Raw genomic sequence first — 25,492 nt, forward strand, 5'->3', positions numbered from 1 at the left:
CATTGTTTCTTCGTTTGATTGTGCAGTAAAACTCGTCAGCGGTTAAACTGCTTCTTGTTGAAATGAAAATTTAGGTACAGTCCACGTTACTTCATGTGTTTAAATTTATTCAGTTTTGGTTCTATGAAATCAGAGTGTACTAGCAGTATCCATTGTCGTAGCAATTCCATGACCTCAACAATACGTGACTTCATGTCGCAGGTGTTTAAATACATTTGGTTTTGGATCTACGAAATCAGGGCGCACTATCAGAAAGTATCCAATGTTGTCACAGACATTTCATGACCTCAACATTGGTTTTATATTTCTTGGAAATCATTTCTATTTTTATCACAGAGAAAACTGTGAATTTAGATAATAATTAAAAAAACAAGGAAAGATATCAATATATGTTATGCATTTAAATATGCAATATATATATATATATATATATATATATATATATATATATATATATATATATATATACATACATACATACATACATACATATACAATTAAAGGGGAAAAACCCTCGAAATATGCACTTATGCAAAATGTAAAGTTGGCTTCATTCGAATGTAAAAACCATGATGGGCAAAGATCCATTTTCACTATTTCTATATGCGAAATCAGTAAAAACATGCAATTTTATGAAGTTTCGTCGTCTATTTATGAATAATGGTACGCATATTTTATTTGTATATTAACACAAAAAATTTTCCATGTAAGTAAAATTAATAATATATTTTGGGGATTTTCTGGTGATTTTTGTACTATTTTTGGTGACATTTGATTTCACGAGTTGGCAATGGTTTGCGCTACTGTGTGTGGCAGCACTGTCGAGTGGTATAAGGACAAGTGCGACCAGGGCATCTTGCACAATTGGCAGCCAGCGTTTGTGAGGAAAGGTTGCGTGTCGGTGCACAAGATGCGCAGAAACCCATGTGAGAGTGTCACGTGCGAGTAGGTTTAGTAGCGAAGCTGGTGCAGAAGAGAAATTCTCCATGAATCAAGTCAGGTACCGTCTACTGGAGGCTCTCCATCTACATTAAGAGTTTGAAACGGCCCATGAGCAATACGGTGATAGTTAAACCCGGAATTATTGGTGGAAACCTTTATGAGGCGATGAAACGGGGGGCAACGAAGCAATTGGTTCACGAACCAAACATTCCCGTGAACAATAACAACATTGACAACTCAACAGGGGACGTATCCAATGTATCTGTTGATAACAGAAACTTGGATATTGGTTCGGAAAACAAACATTACGACACCAAGATGCCACCTTTAGCTATGCCTGCTGTTTTGAACATCGACTCTCAGAATTATATGTTACATGTTTCTAATTCATCAGAGACTAGACCCCGATCTTTCAGCTTTACAAATGGGGCTACAAAGACGAGCACAATCAACAACAATAACCGGCAACTAATGCAACACCATTACCATGCCAACCAAAGTCCACTAGATTTGGACATGTTCTGTGTCCGAGAAACCGTGAATTCCTTAGCTGCCGCTGTTCTGTCGTGTGCACCAAGAGTCCAGCAGCCTTCAAGTCCATCACCATCGTCCCTGGCACTGGGTACGGGGTTCGACACCCAGGGCTGTGCGAGACCACTTTCTTTCCACAACTTGATGTGCTCATGTAAATTAACATGTTGCTGTATGTGTGCATCGCTGTGTTCATCGGACTGTCCTGCTTGCTTCCACTCAATATGTGATACAACAAACACCTTCCAGAGAAGCGAATTCGTGCCTGAGCTAGCTGTTACCAAGCAGCAGGTGAGTACTGTTCATAAAGGATATAATCACATAGCTTTAGATATATATAAAACAAATAGAAGACGTTTATAAGGAAGTTTTGTTATATACATATACATACACATAGTAACTATGTAATTAGGCCTATATCTACTGCTGTTTACACAGGTGTGAGGTTATGTGAAGTTCGGATATATACACCAAAAATGAAAATGACAGGTTTTCTTTTTATAATGTGTTATGTAATTTGGAATGGAACGAATCAAGAAATGTTCTTGTAACATAGTCTTTTTATGTAGGTATTTAATGAATTTAGTAAATGCAGTACAGAAGAGAATATGTAGCGAAAGTTAGGTTAGGTTGTCCTGGTTGGTAATAATATTGATGCATGCATTATTTTAATTTATTTATACGAAAGAATAATTATTATACGTTAAACTGTGTTGTAAAATCTGAAGAAATGTGTATGAGAAAATACTTCATTGATAAATGACGAAAATTGTGTAGAAGAAAATGAGAGTAATTTAATTTACATCCTCATAAAAATGAGTTTTGTAGGCTTTACCTTGAAATGTAATAAATATGGATGTAATAATTTAATATATCTCATTGGGGTAATCATCTCAATATTAAACCAGTCCATATGTTTGTGAATAGGGCACTGATAACGTGTTAGTCAAGCATTTTATTTATTGTATTCCATAGGTCTTACATTAGCAGTGAGGCTTTAAGATGTGGAACGAGTCAAAATTTTACTAGATTACAATTACAGTTTTTGTAATTTTTTACAATTTTTTGGCACGCTGTGTAGCTTGTAAAGTTTTGCTATATACCTCATATTGAAGTTGTAATTCAATTTTAACATCATCTTATGTGTTATCAGAACGGTTACATTAAGTTATGTAGATGTGGAACGAAATTGCACGTTATCAAGTTGCAATTTGTTTATGTTCATTTAATGTGATACGTGAAAGGTTTTTAAAGTAAGATTTGAATAGGTGTAAAACATACAGCATTAATACCAGGGATAATTATGTTATGATAAATTATTGTAAGAAATTTAATGTGTTTTAATGAAAGTAAAAATTACATAAAAATCATCCTAACAGTTGTATAGTGTAAGGAAAAATGAGAGGGTAGTAATGTTAACCACACTGTTGGTTGAAATTCCTGCAGTCAAATTCTGTTTTTTTAACCTTGTAGGAATTTACTTTTTCTTTTATTTGAGGCGTTTAATATACGGCAACATTAAAATCATTCCATGTTCAAGTTTCCTAACTGCTCAGTGCAACTGAGAATTTTGTTGATTAGGAACTTCAAATAACAGTGAGATAAGTTTAGGCAGAGTAAAGTAGATAGATGGGCGTATACATTGGGTCAGGAACTTCAAATATAGTAAAAATTTATTTATGCACATTCTTGAGCGTATATGAAGCTCCTATAAATAGAGACTGAGGGGAATTATGGTGAAATAGACAACTCGGGCAGAAAAAGATTTTTTTCTCACAGATATTGTATTAGGAACCTGAAATGCACTGAAATGTTTTTTGTATAAATTATTGTTAAAAATGTCTGTAATACTTCCCACTAAACAGGGAATTAGGGTAAAATAGGCATTATAGTGTGTGTTCACTTTCTTAATGTGTATTAATTTTATATGTCTGTAGCATTTATAAGTAATTAATTTCCAGATATTTTTCTGGTTTAAGATACAATTGTAATACTTTGTGAAATATTGAAAATACTGCAGTGAAACTATGGACATCAGTCAATTAGACCTACTCTTATGAAATTAGAACAGATGAGATTTTCAAATTGAATGACATTCTCTACACGTCACTATTTTTCTCAGATTTTCTTTTTAAGTAGTATTTTAATAGGAAACATTCAATAATTCTTAGTGGCCTACAGATTACTTAGTCTGTTTCTAAGTGTCTGTGTAACATAGGCCTATAATACTGACCCAACATTTTGTTATTATATTCAATGAAAGCCTCATAATGAAAATTGTGAATGCGTTACGTAGCCTACATGACCTTACTTCACTAGGAATCTGGATTGAAATGCAATTGGAACTTTGTGAAAAATCGATAAAAAAGATTTTCTGGAATTATTCTTTCCTGTATTACCATTTAAATAACCCATAAAAATTGAAAATGCCATTCGGTTTAGTCGATGCACATAGGCCTACTGCAGAAATGAAATGTAACTGAAATCTGTTGAAATATAAAACACTTGACTCCAACGGGATTCGAACCATTGGCCGGTATAAATGCTCCTGCTACCGCTGCTCTCGGTGATAGCAATAAAGTATCGGTATCTCTTATGATGATGGCGATATCTGTAATGTTTGTAGTGTATTATTATTATTATTATTATTATTATTATTATTATTATACTTGTGTACAGCGATATAATTACATTTAAACGTAATAAATGTAATAATGTAATGAGATTTTTAATTTAAGAAAATGTGAAATTATTATTTTTAATTTTATACTGTATTCATTCCTGACAATTTCTGACTATTTCGCCACTTTTTTCTACTTCAGACTTGGATGAAGGCCTAAATGTATGTTAGGACTATATTCGGTTATTTAACATTTTTATTCATATTGTTTGTGTAATATTCAGAAAAATTACATTCATAAGATTCCATATCTTAAGAGATAGGTTAGAATTGTTTCTAAATTATAAAATTGGATTAAATATTGTAGAAACTCTGTACGAAAAATTTGGCCGAGCAAAGGTAGTAATGGAAGTGTGGTTATAAAATTTGGTAATATACGTCATATTATCATCCATTTTCTTTATCTATTTCCAGGATGTGTTCGCGTTAAGAGTCCCATTGTAAATGTTTAATCTTAAAACCTGATAGCATTGGTATCCTGTAAATATGTTTCAGTGTAGTTCCTGTTTTCTTGATCAGTCATAACTGCAGTGTACAAGTAATTATGACAAGGTAAAATAATGGGTGTAGTTGTTTGGTCAAGTATCTGAAGACAGGTCTGAACCTCGTAAGTGATAACAACAGGGCACCACTTATGAGGCAACTAGATCAGGAGGTAATGGGGTAGGGTGGCCAGTTCCTTTCGCACTTCATTGCATTCATAGTCGACTAGCTACACATTACACTAATCAGACTTCAGATGCATACAAACAATTGTTCTTCCACTGACACATCGTCAAGTGAGATGTACTGCCTGATAATAGATGTACAGCTGTCAAAAAAAAAGTGGCCGCACTCGTGAACAGCGAATATTTTCAAAGTCCACTTCGGGTCGCGGCGATGTTACACGATGCATGTGCTTGTACAAGGAGTTCCAGAACTATGGAAGTGTTCCATATCTGCTCCTCGCAGACCAGCGGTAGAGTGCTTGTTTAATGATTCAAAGGTTGTGGGTTCGGGCCTTCTTCAAGTTTTCATTTTATTTTTTAATCGTTCTTTAGCGATGTAAATGATATTCAAATTATCATTTATATCCAGTTATCGTTCTTGATGGATATCACGTTATTTATATTTTGTTATCGTTCTTTAGGGATATGAATAACATTCAAGTCATCATTTGTATTCTGTTATCGTTTTATAACGATATGAATAATAATAATAATAATAATAATAATAATAATAATTATTATTATTATTATTATTATTATTATTGTATCTCCAGTGGGGGTTAGCCCTATTTTACATATGTATGTTAGGGCTATAGTTTTATACACAAAACAGATAAGCATAAAGAGAAATGGAAAAGAAAATTAAATTAGCTTACGCGATGTAAACAAAACATAAACAATCCGTAAATTAGGCATTGCGATTGCAAAACAAATATCAGTTATCAATTTGAAACATACAAAAACATTAACAACACACATACGTAACACTTCTATATCACAAATATGCAGCTTTCCATACCATACATCATAAATTAATACACAATAGTCACACAAACTATAATTACGACATTGCGACGACATCAAGCATCCTATAACTCACTCACATACATAACAAATCAAACATCCGTTGCAACACATACACTTCAACATAGTAACCACCTTTTAAAAGTTACAAATTTGGCTCCAAGAAAAATAAATAGGACACTGTTACTAATTACTATTCTTCTACAATTTCTTAAACACATCTGTAATAAATCTGTGAAATTCCGATATGAATAATATTCGCGTTTTTAATATTGTTATCGTTCTTTAGCGATATAAACAATATTCAAGTTATCATTTACCCTATATTCTGTTTTCCTTCATTAGCATTATAAAATAATATTCAAGTTATTTATATCGTTATTGTTCTTTCGCAATATAAATAATCTGTATTTTATGTAGGTAATTATTATAACACAAATAAACATCTTTCTTTGTAAAATGGGTTACTTTATTTAGATAATTAAACACGTATTATATAATATCTTATATTAATTAAACAAACCGATATTTATCATTTATATTGTGTTATCGTTCTTTAGTGATACTGTATAAATAATATTCAAGTTATTTATATTGTAATCGTTCTTTAGCGATATAAATAACATAAATTTAATATTAGGTTTGGAAAAATCCAGTTGCATAATACTGCTATTAGTTTTTCTTTTTGTATTATTACATTATACTATCTTGAACCACAATAAAATGAAAAGGAGTAACGAGGAATTGAACCTGAGACGTTGACATCTAAATTCCGACGTTCGTCCGCTGAGCTACGAAGGCAAAAGTGTGGAAACATTTTCGGAAAAATTGGCCTAATCACACTCTAAGATTTTCTGATGATTCGTAGAAGCTAGTCCAGGATGCGGGGGGCAAAGGCTAATTGAGATTTCCCGATCTCTGATAGGGTCAAACATCCTGATAGAATTAATATTTAACCCTTGCCTGACTTTCGGTGAAGTCCGGAGGGCCCAATTAGTCAAATCCACTCTCCTCATCTCCACGCTTGGGTCCCCTGGAATTTAAAAAGATGCGAAAGAGATAGTGGTGTGCGGAAAGCAACGGGATGTTACCGCATTTAGGCCTATCCTTCCCAAGAAAAACTGCAAACATGAACAAAGGAAGCTTTAAATAGAAGAAGAAGCATCTTCTGCGGACCTCTGGAAAAAGAACTAAGGAAGAGACTAGTGAAGTGCTTTGTGTGGAGTGTGGCATTGTATGGGGAAGGAACATGGACATTACGACGAAATGAAGAGAAACCAATTGAAGCATTTGAAATGTGGATGTGGAGAAGAACGGTGCGTGTGAAGTGGACAGATAGAATAAGAAATAAAATTGTGTTTGAAAAAGTGAGTGAAGAAAGAATGATGCTGAAACTGATTAGAAAGATAAAAAGTAACTGGTTGGGTCTCTGGTTGAAAAGAATAATAGACGACATTAGGATATGTGGATCATATGCGGAGACTAAGAGGAAGGCAGAAAATAGGAAAGATTGGAGATTGCTGGGTTTGCAATGAAAGACCTGCCCATGGACAGAAAACTTATGTATGTATGTTCAGAATGCCTGGAATATCGTGTCTAAAAACAGTCGCTATTTGCATAGACTAGTCAATTCCATGCCCACTCGACTGCAAAATGATCGAGATAAGAGGAAGATAGACTAAATATTGAATTGTGGCTTTTTGTTTTGTTTTTTGAACGCTTAATTGTTGGAATGTTTTAAGGCCGACGCCAGTAAATTTGTTTTGTTTATGCCACGAAAGATATTTTTATTGAGAATAAAATCTTATTTCTTTCCATTTGCAGCCACAATATAATGATAAAGTCATGGCATAATATATTAATGAACCTGATGTTAATCACTAAAATAATCGTAAAAGAAAAAGGAGCCATTATGTATAGTTTGTCTCTCTCAAAAACAGAACAAAAAAGAACATAAAAAGCACGTGGTTGTAGTCGAACGCAGGACCTCATGAATAAGAGGCCTGAACGCTACCATTATGCTATCGATAACACACAGAATACTTCCATTATAACTGTAGATATCAGGCAACGTGGTCCAACAACATGTAACATCGCCTGTCTCCGAATTGTAGCGAAGATACCCGAAGGGAACTTTGTTCCAGGAGAGCGGCCACTTTTTCTTTTGACAGCTGTACATATCAGCCAGAACCTCTATCAGAGGTAATATTGGTAGTGTTGAACGCCAGAATGTAGCCTTATTCAAGATAGTCTAAATTGGTCTCATTTGGATGTGAAATCACATAGGTATTTAGAGCCTATACGTCAAAATACTGGAATATGTTTCATTATTACTTAGGCTATATATATATATATATATATATATATATATATATATATATATATATATATATATATATATATAATATAATTTTTGTGGCTGTAAACCAAAAATTTCTGAGATACCGCACTATGAATGGCGCATTATTTAATGTAATATTTATTTTTATCTAATAGATTGTGTACTGCTTTAACAGTCAATTTCATTCTTATATTTTATGGTAGACCCCCACTTCGAAACTGCATCAGTTATAATCAGTACCCATTCCAGGGTCAATGCAAATTTTAAATCAATTACTGAAATAGAATCATGGAATATATTCTGTCCTAACAATTATACAGTCAGATTGACTACTGTCATAATAACGACTCTAATAGATAATGTAGGCCTACTGTGTTTTTTTTTACTAATTTCGGCACCGTAGCCTGAGGCTTATTGTGCCTAGACCCACAACTCTACTGAACACACACAATATGCAGACTCCCCTGTTTACTGGGTCAGAGTACCCGGGGGCCACTGCGAGATTCCACACACACTTGGACAATGGACAATCAGTCCCCGTGAAGAGGTCCCTGGCTTCACGACCGGGAATCGAACCCGGGCCACCTTGATCAGGAGTCCAGCACGCTACCTAAAGACCAAGGAGACGGACTGGCCTACTCTTACTTAAAAGTTACGTGTATATACAGAGTGTTTCAAAATTGATGGTAAAAATTAGGGATGAGAAGTAAAAACGAAGAAAGACAGGTCCTCCTCTATCTATCCACCTTTCACCATATCGTCGTTTAGATATCCTCTCACACTTAGAAGAAAATGGGATTGGGGAGAGCGCAACATACATATGAAGTATGAATATTTCCTCTTTACTGTATCGAGGCGCTCGGTTTACCGGCGGCTCAACCAGCAAAAAAATTGACATCTCGTAAACGGTTAATCTGCGGATTCATGTTTACTGGAAATTTTTTCTCTTCTTTTTTTACTTCTCATCCCTAAATTTTTTACCATGACTTTTGAAACATACTGTACTATCCAGCTTTGCCCCGAGGTTATGTTGGGCGTCGGTTCGAATCTCGCTTGGGCTGATACGTTAATCTGTTTCGATTTTATTCGTGGTTTTCTTCAACTCAGGCGTGCATTTTAGATCTGACGGGCCCTGGTGGCGCCAGGACACAAGTTTTCAAAGCCAGGCGGCTCCAGGACACTTTCATAATTTTCATATTGACAAATTTTGCGCATATAAAACTAACATTTTAATCATATTTAAACTTTTTCATAGTGAGGTCTACTCCGCACACCTAAAACCTCTATATCTACGAGTAGAATCGAACTCGTGTGTTTTCATCTGACAATTCATAAGTATTCCTGTGGGAATGATGATGATGATGATGATGACTAAGATAACTACTAATGGCATTACCGAAATCTCAGAACCACGGCACATTTTTATTTATGAATACACCACTGTCTCAACTGCAAGTTAAATGTCAGGTAATCCCATGGTAAATTATCTCTCCAAAATACAATTTAGCTAGCCTGTCACCAATTTCATCGAAAATAACCTCGCAGTTGATAAAGAGTCGTTAAACGTTATAAAAAGATCTAAATTAACTAAACACAATGAGGAAGCAGAAAATATTATATTGCAGAATGAAATGGCTTGAATATAGCACATAAAGTTTATTTATTCATTCATTTTTAGTAGTTTCCTATCTCTCTTGCAGACGTTCCTATCTCTCTGGCAGTCGTTTCGTCAAAGTTGTTATTGGTCAAGAATGACAACAAATTTAAGGGCTGGTAGTGAAGTAGTTTAAATGTGTACAGACTCTCAAACAAAATTTGGCCCACCTGTGCTTACTGAGCATGCGCAATATGTTATAACTGGAACTTAGAAAATTCAATTGGCCCAAAGTTTGTTTCTGGGTCTGTACTATCCATGGTATTACAAAAGATTACAATAATTCACAGAATCAAATAATATACTACAATGAGAATATTAAAATCCATAGCCAATGTACGGGTAATATAAAAATTGATTTGAACTAGTTACGTTAGAACGTTGTGAATAGGATTTGCAGGGCTTGCAGTGTGTAGGATCTATCATGCTTGTAAGGGTGGCAGTGCTGCCCTACAAGTTCTAATTATTTGCACACATTTTACGCCTAAGCTAATCCACCGAGGACAGGACGAGCTGCTCACGTTCTGAAACCAGTTTACTAGAGACGAATGTGCGATTTCGTATTCTCGACAGAAGACATCTTGCATTACGTAACGCCGATCGAATGTGGCAGTTTTGTATTCGGTAAGTTCTCGAGAGATGTACAGACTGTCTGGAATACATAATGAGCTTGCAGTACTTTCATAGGCAGCTGGTGTAATGTACGCACTGCTTTCAAACGTGGTCCAGCGGCAGAAATATACCTCCCAAGCACTATTTAAGCCCTGACAACATATACACTTTAGTATTCGGCCAGTCTTTAATTTTTGTTATTTTCGAATATTCGTCAACGTGTTAATGATGGAAAACACGAAAAAAAAAATCCCCATCACTTTAAAAATTCGATATTTATTTTATTAGGTTATTTTACGACGCTTTATCAACACCTTAGGTTATTTAGCGTCTGAATCAGATGAAGGTGATAATGCCGGTGAAATGAGTCCGGGGTCCAGCACCGAAAGTTACCCAGCATTTGCTCATATTGGGTTGAGGGAAAACCCTGGAAAAAAACCCTCAACCAGGTAACTTGTCCCAACCGGGAATCGAACCCGGGCCACCTGGTTTCACGGCCAGACGCGTCAACCGTTACTCCACAGGTGTGGACTAAAAGTTCGATATTTGCATATTTTTATCACGTTAATAAATTTAACTTAATACATTTCATATATAAATTTTACTTTCGTTTACAATATATATGCATTATCAATGTATGCATTCAATTTAATATTCGGTCGACATGCGCCGGCTTCGCTTCTGCCTTATTTACGTTCTGTGCATATTGAGATAGGGGTGGGGTAGTGGATGTCACTTAACCGGAACATTCAGACGCGTCTTCCAGTGGTGAATGTTGTTTTCTTTCTAATGGGGCGCAAAGGTAAGAATTCGAGTTTTGAATTGCGACAGCTTGTTGTTTTCCATCAACGCGCAGGGGTATCGCCAGAATGTTACATATGAAAAGGAGCACGGTTGGTGACATAATAAGGCGATATGAAAGAGAGGACCGGATCGAATTCATACCGCAAAAAGGGCGGCCAAAGAAACTAACAAGTATAAATGTACGTTCTATAATCAGAAAAGTGAAGAAAAATCCACGGATAAGCGCACCACAACTAACAGAAGACCTCGCAAGTAAATCTGGAAAGAACATGCATCCAGAAACAGCTCGAAAGTTTTACGACGGGAACGGTACCATGGAAGAGTGGCGAGGAAAAAGCCACTAATCACTGAAGTCAATAAAAAGAGGCTTAAATTTGCTAAAGACAACATTAACAAAGATGAAGAATGGTGGAACAATGCAATTTTTGTAGACGAAAGTCCGTTCGATGTGTTCGATTCTGGTCGTAGGTTGTTGGTGTGGCGCAAGCCAAATGAAGATATGAAAAAAGAAAACTTGCAACCAACTGTAAAACATGGTGAAGGAAATGTTATGTTGTGGGGCTGCATGTCAGCAGCTGGTGTTGGAGTAAAGTATGCCGCACCGTGAACTTATTTCGGGTTATTGTGTGGATGATGATATGTGAATTAATGATGGCGAAATGAGTCCGAGGTCCAACGCCGAAACTAACTCAGCAATTCTGCTTCAATTGGTTGAGGGAAAATTCCAACCAGGATTTGAACTCGGGTCCGCTACTTTCATGACCAGACGCGCTGATCGTTACTCAACAGCGTTGGACACTGCTCGTGTTACCTAGTCATAGTCATAGGGATTTACCCGAGTTGTCTTTGCTGTATCTTCGGGACTGAAAGGCCATCCGTAGATTTCCCCATTCATCTCAACCCTACCTTCTGGGGTTGTGTGGTTAATGAACCTGTCTGAACAGTTTACAGGCATAAAAACTTCCATCCGCCCACTTAGTATACACCCATATAAGTCCCCTGTGGTGGCTGAGTAGTCAGACCTCCAGCCTGTTACGCAGGGTTCGAGTCCCGTCAGGCTCGCGATTTATCATTGAAAAATCCATAGTAACACTTGTGGCGGACAAGGTCGCATTTGGGGATTTTCTCGGGGTTCCACCGTTCTCCATATCAGACATCTGCATCATTCAGTCACCACTTCCCAATTCGTCACTATTCAATAGCATTCCCCGAACGCCGGCTGGCGACGCACGGAGTGAGCTTGAGCTGGCTTAGACACGAGGGAGGTTGCCTGCTCGAAACCTGCGTATGCAGCGAACCTTAGTGTAGTCAGCCGGTGTGGGTTTGAGAATGCGCCTAGATTGAGGGTTAGTGCAATAGATCGTAAAAGGTCGCAGTGTTGGTCATAGTGCCCCCTCCCGAAATTCCATTCCATACATCCTGATAGAAATAATTTTTTGTGAGCCTAATCAGAAATGGCGCAAGTTATCGGTAAAGATTTAATTTCTCCCGCTCATGTAATGTTAACATTACAGCACTGTAATATCAAATGACAGTTACGCGATGTCCTACGTATTTTGAATAGTTATAAAAAATTATGTACAGTACTTGTATAATATTGACAGGACGTACGTTATACCTTTTACAGAGACTTGAGCAAAAAGTTTACTTGCATTTAGTCACTTTGGTTTATAACGTCTCTTAGAACACATTGTTCTGTTTTGTAAAATTTATTGTTTATGTAACGTAGGTAAGTTACGGATTTTCAGGTATAAAAAGTCGCATAATAAACTCAAAAATTGTGACTTCGGTATTATGGTAGAACAAGTAAAAAATTTAAATATCGCTGAAATATTTTGTGATGAAATTCTTGAATAGACCAAGCTAGTGTATTTCAATATCTCTCAATCCTACATTGTTTCGTACGAAATGGTTTTATTGCTGTGGGTAATTTGTAAGTATACACTCAGTGAATAATTATATACTCCAAAAACTTCATCAGTTTGTGAGATTTGTAGAGATATAGACATAGACTACTGAATAGAAGGTCACGAGCCGATTCCAGGAAGGACAGAGTAGTAAATTCTTCTCTTTTGCTGCAAACAAAACTGCTAGCGAGTACTAAGAATCTCTCTATTGGGAGAGAACTGGGGCATACTCTTACGGCGGGTTTTGCAGAAGTTCTTTTTCTTCGTTTTCTTTTCATACACATTGATAGTGTCATGCGTATATGCGTATGAGAGGTAGACTATTTTCAACAAAGAGGAAGATACAATTTGGAGAAATGAAAATCCGAAATTTGTTTGTGATTTTCGTAACTCTTGGGGATTATTGAATGACTGTGAGCTCCAAACTCGTCGGCCATTCATTACACTCCTAGAGTACACCAGTTTTTCCAAATTGTAAAGCGTATGCAAGCTAATCCCATAACGTTTCTTTCGGATCATATTGCAAAATTCAACCTCACTATCATTAGTTCTACCAATTCTGTGTACCACGCAATTGGAAGAGCGTCGTTAAATCTTCTTATATATAAAAGTCAATGTGACTATGTATTTATGTATGTATGTATTATTATTATTATTATTAGTGGGGTTTAAAAAGGGCGCGTCAGCGACTATGGCTATTTGCGCCCTTATCTAAAATCATTCACTAATACGAACACAATACAGTAACCAGAATGCTTAAAAGAACTAAAAAGTATTGTCGTATGTATGTATGTATGTATGTATGTATGTATGTATGTATGTATGTACTCTATACAAATATGCACGCTTTGACTGATATTTGCTAAAGTTTGCACATTTAACCTTCAAAACCAGGAGAAGAACATAGGCTACATTAAAATAGGACAGATGACGTTAAATTATTGAAAACAATAAAAATGAGAAAGAAATACGATCAAGCATTCATGTATAATATAAGTTGGACGTCACCCGGTCACGAATCAGAAACGCGGTGACGCTCATCTTCCTCCGTTGTAAATGCGGCCATATTGATACTGAAATATTAAATAAAATAACGTTAAATTAAAATTACGTAAATGAGGGACGCTCATCTTCCTCCGTTGTAAATGCGGCCATATTGATACTGAAATATTAAATAAAATCACATTAAATTAAAATTACGTAAATGAGGGACGATCTCTCGATTGGATGTGTCATGTGGCATGAATATACAATACAGAGTGTTTCATAATTCCTATTACAAACTTCTAGGGCTTGTAGAGAGGACTAAGTAAATTAAGTTTTGATTGGGAACCCATGTCCGGTAATGTATCGTTTCGATGCAAAATAAGTTTGAAGATCGATTCGATTTAAAATCTCCCGCTTCATGGTACGCAAACAAAATGGGCTGAGGGCGACTTCTGCAGTCCCCTGATATCTAAGAATTTAAAATCATATATAATAGGCAGAAAACATAAAAGTATTGATAACACGTAAATTCAAGCGCTTTACTACATAGCTCTCTATAGCGTAGCGGTACAGCCGAAGGCTTTGGTGTAGACCGTGTAGGGGAATCCGGGTTTGAACCTGAGATCAACTGATTTTTTTTATTATTATTTTGATACTTCAGTTACATTATTTTAAATAGCCTACTTCATTTTATTTTAACCCGACATAAAGGGGTTTTTACTACATAAATAATATATCCGTAGTATTTTATTTATGTTGTCTCAAACAAAGTTACCATACAATTACGTAAATGTACGTACGTAAGCTCACTGAAAATAAGAGTGTATTAATTCTAAAATATATATCTTTCAAAATATTGTTGTTTATGTCCGAATATGTGTTATTGGTAAATTGTATCTGTATTATCATGTCGTGAATGTACATTAGTATGTATGTATGTATGTATGTATGTATGTATGTATGTATGTATGTATGTATGTATGTATGTATGTATGTATGTATGTTAAGCCTATTGGAAAGAACAATCTGTTAATTTTTAAAATACGCTTCTCTCAAAATATGATTCTTCAAGTCCAAAAAATCACTTATTGCGAGATTATGCTGTATTCTGTACATAAAATAAAAATGACGTAATTAATATACAGTATTATGTACGAGTATTTGTAAAACGTCATTTTTCAAGTCATATTTAAGAAACCGGGTATGACATAAGCGGAAGTAAAGCGGGCAAAGGGTACAAAATTCTTTAATCCTATTATAGGCTTATATTTTTTATTTACATATTGATTCTTCGATACGATCGATAAAAAGGTAAATTTTAACTCGCCATGATACCGCAAGGAGTTCAGATTGGGAACAAGAGAATTCCCTATTTATCGTCAACTGTCTTTAAATTTCAAGCGAAAGTACACATAGACAGGAAATTACATTAAATTTGTGTCAGCACAGCTTTAGATCAATGTAGAACATTGCGTTTATGCTAAAAGGATATAAGGGGATCGAGGGGATGTTTTCGTTTGTCTAAATTACAAGACAAAGCTAATTAAAAACAAAAACAGTAAGGCACATGATGACATCTTTTCCTTTCGGTGCCTGATCTTCAGCTGTTTTAAATTGTGTTAATCTTGGCAGCCGTTTTTGCTAAGAAGGTCATTAATTCATGTAAGTGACGCTATTTAAAGATCCATCTTTAGGAACGAGGACCAACTACTAGGTTATTTTACGACGCTTTATCAACAGCTTAGGTTATTTAGCGTCTGAATGAGATGAAGGTGATAATGCCGGTGAAATGTGTCCGGGGTCCAGCACCGGAAGTTACCCAGCATTTGCTCATATTGGGCTGAGGGAAAACCCCGGAAAAAACCTCAACCAGATAACTTGCCCCGACCAGGAATCGAACCCGGGCCACCTGGTTTCGCGGCCAGACGTGCTAGCCGTTACTCCACAGGTGTGGACCAGGAACGAGGAAAGCTTAGTAAAGACAGTAATTGATTTTGGTTTTCCATAGTTGAGTTGCCGAGATCTCCTTAAGTCAGAAGCATAAAGGAAAGCCCAGGCAACGCCGGGTGCTTTTAGCTAGTAATCTATAAGAAAGAAAAAAAAGTGCAATCTGGACCCAAGGGTAAATCCTATCGCTGAACAATTAAAAGTTTACGAGAGAGAATGTTCTCGGCTGCGGATATGTGCAGAGTTTCGGTAATTCTTTTCTGCAACGTGATGGGTATGAAATGACGTTTGTCAGTCACTGTAAGGTTATCACACAGTTTTATTTTCCCGATATTTGATTATTTACCTACGAAATATACAGATATGGAAAGAAAAGGCTACCGATAGAGTACTACAGCTATCCTGGTGGCGGATGTAACAGTGACTTTTTGATGCTGTTATGATAACTTGCTTCTCCAAGGAAAACTAGTGTAGGTTGGACAACCTATATAAACGGTAGAGATTCAAACCCAGCCCTTAAACACTGCTACTTCCAGAACTTCGATGCAATAGTTTCATTATATACCTTCACGTCATGATAATAATAGAGAAAAATTCGTTTCGGCACAGGGAATCGAACCCGGGACCTCTCAGTTCTGCGCGCTGAGCGCTCTTTCCAACGATTCCCGTGCCGGAACGAATTTTTCTCAATTTAATAGATATATCTACAGTATGGCTACTTACAGTCATTGTATTCAATGAGGATGGCGAGACCTCATATATGAATATATATGTACATATGTCAAACGTTAAAAGTATTCATAAACTGTTGTCGAAAATGGCCAGAAAGTCATTTAAATATGCGCTCCTGCATACGTGACTTGTATGTCTTAAAAAATGCAGGTAATAGGCTATTGATAATGTGAATGAGAAGAGTTCGGCCTGCACTGTGTATCGTGTCACGGCATAACTCGGTTGGAAAGAGCGCTCAACGCGCAGAGCTGAGAGGTCCTGGATTTGATTCCCGGTGCAGGAAGGAGTTTTTCTCAATTTAATAGATAGGCCTATATCTACAGTATGGCTACTTATAGTCATTGTATTCAATGAGGACGGCGAAACCTCATATATGAATATTTTATTTGGTTATTTAGCGACGCTGTATCAACTACTAGTTTATTTAGCGTCGATGAGATTGATGATGGCGAGATGAGGCCCGAGGATTCGCCATACATTACCTGGCATTCACCTTACGTTTGGGTAAAACCTCGGAAAAAACCCAACTAGGTAATCAGCCCAAGCGGGGATCGAACCCGCGCCCGAGCGCAACTTCAGAGGGGGAGGCAAGCGCCTTAACCGACTGAGCCACGCCGGTGGCTATATATATTGCACACACACACACACACACACACACGCGCGAGCGCGCGATAATAATTGGCCAAGTTTTACTGACAAGTCGTAGCAATAGAGGAAATAATAGGCTACAAATAAGACAGTAAAGAGAATCTTTAAATAAATCAGACACAGCATGAAGATGAACTTAACAGAAATTGGAGTGACTGGCCGTCAGTCTTCTCTCTCTCTCTTTTATTAAGCTCTGTTATACATACCTATACTCACACATGTGAGAGTTCTTATTCCGAGTGTTATGCTGGTTCGTACTGTTTAAGGAGTAAGTGCACAGTTATGATTAGGCTTCGTATTCCAGCTACCTAAATACTGAAGTTAAAGACACATTGAGTATAGCTATAGTACGCCGAACACAGGTAATGCAAGGGATAAGGTTATAAACAAACAGGCCGTCGCTGCGTGTTCGTGGAGTACAGTCAACTCCCGACATTCTGAAGCTATACTAGTAAACACATATTTGAGCCGTAATGTTCATTTTCGTCGTGATCTTTGTAGTGAATAGTAACCGTTCATTCGTAAGTTACGGAACTTGAACATATGTGGATGTCACTTGAAATGATTTTATATTGCAAGAAATTCTTTCAATAGCACATGACGTTATTGGTGCATGATGTAGTACAAGATATTCCCATTGTCTGATATTTTTCGTGTTTCATTAGGATAGTAACTTATATGTCGCTCATCACTGAAACCTTACTCATTTTCTGTATACTTTTCTAGAAATTCTCTAAAATATACATAGATTATTCAATTTATTAATCGGGATGTTGGTGTCGCCCTGAGTGGCACAGGCGGTATAGCGCTGGCCTTCTGTTCCCGAAGTTGCGGGTTCGATCTCGGCCCAGGTCGATGGCATTTAAGTGTGCTTAAATGCGACAGGCTCATGTCACTAGATTTACTGGCATATAAAAGAACTCCTGCGGTACAAAATTCCGACACAACGGCGACACTGATATAACCTTGGAAGTTGCAGCGTCGTTAAATAGAACATAAAATTTAATTTTGGGATGTTGGTACTGAACAAATGGTAGGCTAGAAAAATCCATGCTTCATAATTTTCAGATTTTGATGGAACTGGTTCTTTTTGATTACGTTCAACTCACTTTTTGTGCCTTTTGGTATTCCAGTACCTTTCAGTGAACGGTTTTTGTCACTTTTACGTTCATTTTACACAGTTTTTATGTAATGTTGTCTATATTGACAGTGAAAATATTAGTTCAAATATCCTCAACTATGTCCTGTAATATTACACGCTTGAGCGTCGTACCAAAGACATTTTACCTCTGCAATGAGCCTTCAATCAGCCACAAAGATGTAGTTATTTAAATAATACGACTAGGCGTAGTAAGAACAGTGATCGATAAGACTACCACTATGACTGCGTCCCGGTTTTGACTTTCTAGAGCGGGCCTGCACAAACAGCTCTCAACGAACGCGCGCGCTCGTTCGGAGCGGGAGAGCGGTGTTTACCGCTCGCCGAAACGGAGAGGAAGATACGTCAGAATGACATAGACTTGCTATATATAGGTAGAGGAGAGAGAAACGACCACTCAGCTATCTAGTGAAGTGCAGTGTGTATTCTCAGTAACTGTTTCACGTTGCTTACCTACTGCTACAGTACCGTACAGTATGAAGGAATCTAGAAGACGGAAAAGTGGTGATCAGGAAAATTCTTTCAATGTTGCATTGGAAAATGCTTATTTTTTCATAGCTGCTGTAATAAATACTCAGTGCTTTATCTGCCACAACATTTTGAAAGCTAGAAATAAACGTAACATAATACGTCATTACGAGTCCAGACATAAAGATACTAAAGATATTAATCTTCAACAATTTAAATATATATCTTCAGGGAAATGCCAGCTCATTGTTGATATGTTGAATGAATGACGGGATTTCAGTCGTAAACTTACACTTTTAGTAAATCAGTTTCGGGAAGGTAATGTGGTTTACTTTCGAACGATAGACACTGCTCGTGATGAAGCCATGTTAAACGATTATGTGCAAATATTAATTGAAATTCAAAATGAATTCAATTCTAGGTTCCAAGATCTTGTCTTAAGGTTCACACCTGTGGAGTAATGGTTAGCGCGTCTAGCCGCGAAACCAGGTGGCCAGGGTTCGATTCCCGGTCGGGACAAGTTACCTGGTTGAGGTTTTTCCGGGGTTTTCCCTCAACCCAATATGAGCAAACGCTGTTTAACTTTCGGTGTTGGGCCCTGGACTCATTTCACCGGCATTATCACCTTCTTCTCATTCAGACGCTAAATAACATAAGCTGTTGATAAAGCGTCGTAAAATAACCTACTAAAAGTCTTGTCTTAATTGAAAAGAAGTTTTTAAAGTTATCATAATAAATTCCTTCAACACCAATTGAAACAATGTCATTTAAGTTACAGGTAGGCCTGGTTGGCGCAGTTGGTATAGCTCTGGCCTTCTATGCTCCATTTTGCGGTTTCGATTCCGGGCCAGATCGATTGCATTTAAGTGTGCTCATATAACCTCGGCAGTTGGGAGCGTCGTTAAATAAAACATAACATTTATCGATTTACAGCTCGGACTTATTGATCTTCAATGTGGCCTAAGGGCTAAAGATCGTTTGAATAATACTAGTAACCTGGTTGAGTTTTACAAGACTAAACGTTAGCAATAATATCCACGACTACACAGGCTGGCTGTGAAAATGTTTGCTATGTTTGGCTCAACATTTATATTTGTGAGCAACTGATTTCTATAATCAACTTTAATAAAGGCAGGCATCGAACATCTGTAACTGATGTTTCATTACGATCAGTACTGTTCCTTTCAGCTGCCAACAGCATAAAACCTCGTTTTCATGTACTGATAAATAAAAATATAACAAAATGATATTGTAATTTAAGTAGGTATAAAATCTCTATTGTTTCTGTAAAATAAATATTTCTGTATCAATTAATAAGTTCAAGATAGTTTTGCAAACACTGAACGGGAATTCATTTCATGAACCTCGTAATAGTACTTTTGTGTACATTTTGTACGAGATCACCCCTTCTTCCGGTCCACCCTATACAGAGCGCAGCTAATACCTGCATTCCGCTCATGAGCTGTGAGCTTGCTCGGAGAGCGCAAACCTTGTGCAGGCCTGTTCTAGAGGAAGAGAGCACAAAATGCGTAACTATTTTGTATACGAACGTATCCGTATCTGCGCTGTGACGTCACATATACAGTACTTCGAATCAGGAGACTTCATTCCAGTTTATAGGTAGCTGGAATACGGAGCTCAATTATGATTATACTGTATTTTCACGCATGTCATTGTCTTCAAGCCTCATTAAAAAATTTAGTTTTCAACGGCACACGTATACAATTTAGATAGATGCCGGTATTAAACCGTTTTCTTGGTAATTACTTCAACATCTCATTGTAAGGAATGGAAAAGATCAATTTATATGTTTTCATCTTAAATTAAAAAAAAAAAATGTTATTCAGTCAATCTCTGTGTGCATGTCTGCAGTCCTTCGTCATAAAATATTGTGTATTTTTATTTTCAATACCTGTGATTCAATGCGTCTCGGAAATATGGACATAAACTGTAAAACATTCTACAAAATACTATATAAAATATATCGTAATGAAATAAGAAGGCGGCAGGACACTGAAAATTTACTCCAGTGTTTCTTATGTATTCCTCACATATTAATTACGCAATGAAGTATGGTACCGTAGTAAAAATTATTTTATTAGACATGCTTTGGCCCAATATGAGCTCTATAATGCGTTGGCAGAACAGGTTCCATCCTCAGGTAAGTACTGGATAAGCCCCGAGACCCGGAGTCCCTGGCCTTTCCTATACCACAATCGGAAATGGGAGTACCACGAGAAAATCGCTCTGCTGTGTTTTTGTCCACCAGAAATTCCATCACGATCTTGCCGCGGATCGAACTGAGATACCTGGATGGAAGGGCAACGCATTAATGCCTGAGCCACAGACGCGACAAAAGTTTATCTTATTTCGGTGTTAATGAAATAATTTAATGTGTGCATAATGTATATCCTTCCAATAATATTCCAAGATATATGTTGTAACACCAATATCTTTCGTAAAATGGCAGTGTAACAGAATTGTAGTGAAACGCGTGTAATATACAGGGTGTTTCATGAGGGATGAGAAACGAAGAGAAAAAATTCATTAAACATGGGTCCGCAAATTAACCGTTTACGAGATAATGCCATTTTTTTCTGGTTGGGGCCCGCTGATTACTATGTATTAATTTCAACAAGAGCAGTGACGATTTTCTTTAATTTGTCATTCACGAGACAGTAGAATTAATAATTTTGACTTCAACACCGCAGAAATGTGATTGAACATAAACAAAAGAACCTTTTTTGTTTGAACAGCAGTGAAGTTTGAGACTGAACAAGGTACAGTGCAATACAGTAAGAACATGTTAACTGAATAATTTTATAGCAGCTGTTCAAAATTCTTACCACGCACTTAGGTAAATGCATCTGTCTAGTCTTCTCCGCAAAGACCCGGGAATGCGCTCTAGCGATCCTGGGTCATTCTTCATTTGCTGCAAGTTATCTACAATCCGATGCTGCAATATTTCAAGTGTGGTAGTTAAAATACCGTTTGAAAACGAACCTTGTTTTCGCGGATCCATTTCAATTCTCTCCCCGATCCCGATCCCTAGGGGTCCGCAGACCACAGGTTGGGAACCACTGTATTAGAGTGTGTCGGTGAAATTAAGTTTTCAACGTCGAAGTAAACTGGAGAAACCGGAAAAACCCTTATACTGCACTTGGTCACTCAAGTATCATTCAACTTAGCGTCGGAAATGAAGTTTCCTTAATACGTTCTCATCTAAGGGTTTTTGTCAGGTAGTATAAGGGTTTGGAACTGAACGGGTTACATCAGCTTCTTGTCTATGCGGATGACATGAATATGTTAATGTTAGGAGAAAATCCACAAACGATTGGGGAAAACACGAAAATTTTACTTGAAGCAAGTAAAGCGATAGGTTTGGAAGTAAATCCCTAAAAGACAAACTATATGATTATGTCTCGTGATCAGAATATTGTACGAAATGGAAACATAAAAATTGGAGATTTATCCTTCGTAGAGGTGGAAGAATTCAAATATCTTGGAGCAACAGTAACAAATATAAATGACACTCGGGAGGAAATTAAACGTAGAATAAATATGGGAAATTCCGGTTATCATTCGGTGAGAAACTTTTGTCATCTAGTCTGCTGTCAAAAAATCTGAAAGTTAGAATTTATAAAACAGTTATATTACTCTGTATGGTTGTGAAACTTGGTCTCACACTTTGAGAGAGGAACAGAGATTAAGGTTCTTAGGAAAATATTTGGGGCTAAGATGAAGTTACAGGAGAGTGGAGAAAGTTCACAACGCAGAACTGTACGCATTGCATTCTTCACCTGACATAATTAGGAACATTAAATCCAGACGTTTGAGATGGGCAGGGCATGTAGCACGTATGGGCGAACCCAGAAATGCATGTAGAGTGTTAGTTGGGAGACCGGAGGGAAAAAGACCTTTGGGGAGGCCGAGACGTGGATTGGAGGATAATATTAAAATGGATTTGAGGGAAGTGGGATATGATGATAGAGACTGGAATCTTGCACAGGATAGGGACCGATGCCGGGCTTATTTGAGGGCGGCAATGAACCTCCGGGTTCATTAAACCATTTGTGAATATAGGCCTACTACATAAGTGTATTATAGAGCAGTGGTATTCAATCTATGGTACGTGTACCCCAGGATTACGCGGGGTTATCTAAAGCTGTACGCATCCCACTGATTACGTAATGTAAAAATGCTGAAATATTCATTTTGTTATACGTACTTGGTAATGATTGTTGCATTATATTATAGCTTCTTTTGCAATATCAACTCATGTCTTTCCTTCCTTTAATACAATTTTACGTAAATCATTACTACTATTTTTGCATCAATAACTACTGTATAATAATAATAATAATAATAATAATAATAATAATAATAATAATGGTAATAGTTATTATTATTATTATTATTATTATTATTATTTATCATTATTCTTTTGTTAATTCTTATATAATTGCAATGCATTTTGGAGGTAAGTTAGCAGAAATGATTGAATACTGTTATAGAATATAGAAGCTGTGTGGATACAGAGTTATTTTGTGTAGTTAATAATTGATAAACATAATATTTCGATAATTATTATTATTTTTTTAAATTTCGGTTTCTAATAATCACTGTGCTTCATAGTGTACTATATTTGTCAGTATCCAGATGCAATTAAAATACAAGCGTTCAAATGCTTCATGATGCACATTGCTCATTCTACAGTACATTACCGTTGCGGTATCAAATTATTCAGTCTTGTGCGTCTTGCTACAGCGTATTTATGGACAGAGGATATTGAATCATCCACAGTCCATCGATTTGAATATTTCGATGAGTGAAATGTTTCCACATATTCGCACAAACGCATTCGTTGAACCATACAGTACGCCATCGGTTTAGATTTCAGAAATGGTGGTTGATCTTCAGACTACAAATTATCGTGCGAAAGTGACCTAAAAATTGTGCCAAAATAACTCCGTAAAAATGTCCCTTGGAATCAATATCGCAGTAGTCAAATCGTTAGCCTACTTTCCCTCATATTTTTGTGTACATGTATCGTAGAAATTTCGAGATCAGAACAGAACAAAAATTTTCATTGTTTTTAACGAAAGAAAATTCGAGCGTAGGAAGGAAATTGAAAATTATAAAAAAAAAAAACATTCTAATATTCTTAATTGTAGAGTTCTTACATTCTTTGTCGTTTTTAGTTGGTTATTTAACGACGTTGTATCAAGTACGAGGTTATTTAGCGTCGATGAGATTGGTGATAGCGAGGTGGTATTTGGCGAGATGAGGCCGAGGATTCGCAATAGATTACCTGGCATTCACCTTACGGTTGGGGAAAACCGTAAAAAAAACCCAACCAGATAATCAGCCCAAGCGGGGATCGCGCCCGAGCGCAACTTCAGACGGCAGGCAAGCGCCTTAACCGACTGAGCCACGCTGGTGACTTTCCTTGTCGTTAAATCCGAAATTAGTGGCTACGTATTCAACAGAATGGCAGATTTTTAACGGTGATATGGTTTCTTAGCGATAAAGTATTCCACCCTCTTAGTTTAAGTAAAGTCGATGTTTTCATATTGAAGATTTATGTAATCGGAAATGACTTCATGTAATGCAGTGGTCATCAGCACTCGATGAAATGTGTAAAGGGTAAGGGGATAACGTGATATGCCCCATCGTGCAGCAGGAAGAGGTAGAGAGCATACCCGACAGCAGCCACATACGCACCATAGTGCAGTCTCTTCTCCGCGGGTAAGAGACGCTAACCGGAGGGTGCAGTGTGCTGATGACGCTGATGTAATATCTATCGCCAGTTTTTTGCTCACGTGAAGATAAACGGTATTGGTCATTACCCCACTATAAATGGTCATGGATTAACGCCCAGCGCCTGAATTGTAAACGACAGCGTGTTGGCCTTAACAAGTAAGCCTACGCCGATTTGGTTCTTTGGATAGCGTATGCGTTTACCATCTGACAAGCAAACATTCTTATGGGGGCGGATATAAAGTTAATTTTTTTCTTCCACCATGCTAATATTGTCAAAACAAGTGCTTATACAAATTTTGGCAACTCGAGCGCAATTACGAGGGCCTTCTAGAAAGCAAGTTTCCCTGGGGCCGTTTACAGAAAGAAAACACAATTTCATGGGAAGATTGAAACAGATACAGATATTGTTGAAATATTTTTCAACTTATTCTCCACCGGTAATCAGACATTCGTCATAGCGGGGGATCAACTTTTGTAATCCTGTGTCGTAGAAATCTGCCGCCTGGGATCAGAACCAGGTTATGACAGCCGTCTGCACCTCTCTCTTGATCCCACGGCATGAGAAATATCTCAATTCCGGTTGGGAATATGTTGAAAAATTAGCTCAACTATTGCTGTATCTGTTCCAATAGATCTTTCCGTGAAATTGTTTTTTCTATAAACGGCTCCAGGAAACTTACTTTCTGGGAGCCCTCATAATTGCGCTCGAGTGGCCAAAATTTGTATAAGCACTTGTTTTGACATTTCACTGGCATTATCACCTTTATTTCATTCACACGCTAAATAACCTGAGATGTAGATAGAGC

The 25,492-nt window shown here is 37.0% G+C and overlaps 1 protein-coding gene across 2 annotated transcripts in view; it reads left to right on the forward strand.

The window, feature by feature from the left end:
• The first annotated feature begins 876 nt into the window (after positions 1-876).
• LOC138707841 (phosphatidylinositol 3-kinase regulatory subunit alpha-like) overlaps positions 877-25,492 on the forward strand; it is a 570,572-nt gene continuing 545,956 nt past the window's right edge. For both annotated transcript variants that reach the window (XM_069837816.1, XM_069837817.1), the window contains exon 1: positions 877-1,764. In XM_069837816.1, the coding sequence (XP_069693917.1) occupies positions 1,051-1,764 (714 nt within the window). In that variant the 5' untranslated portion in view covers positions 877-1,050. The remainder of the gene's footprint in view (positions 1,765-25,492) is intronic.

The sequence above is a fragment of the Periplaneta americana genome, chromosome 10, assembly GCF_040183065.1.
Source record: "Periplaneta americana isolate PAMFEO1 chromosome 10, P.americana_PAMFEO1_priV1, whole genome shotgun sequence".
NCBI classification, from domain to species: Eukaryota; Metazoa; Arthropoda; class Insecta; order Blattodea; family Blattidae; genus Periplaneta; species Periplaneta americana.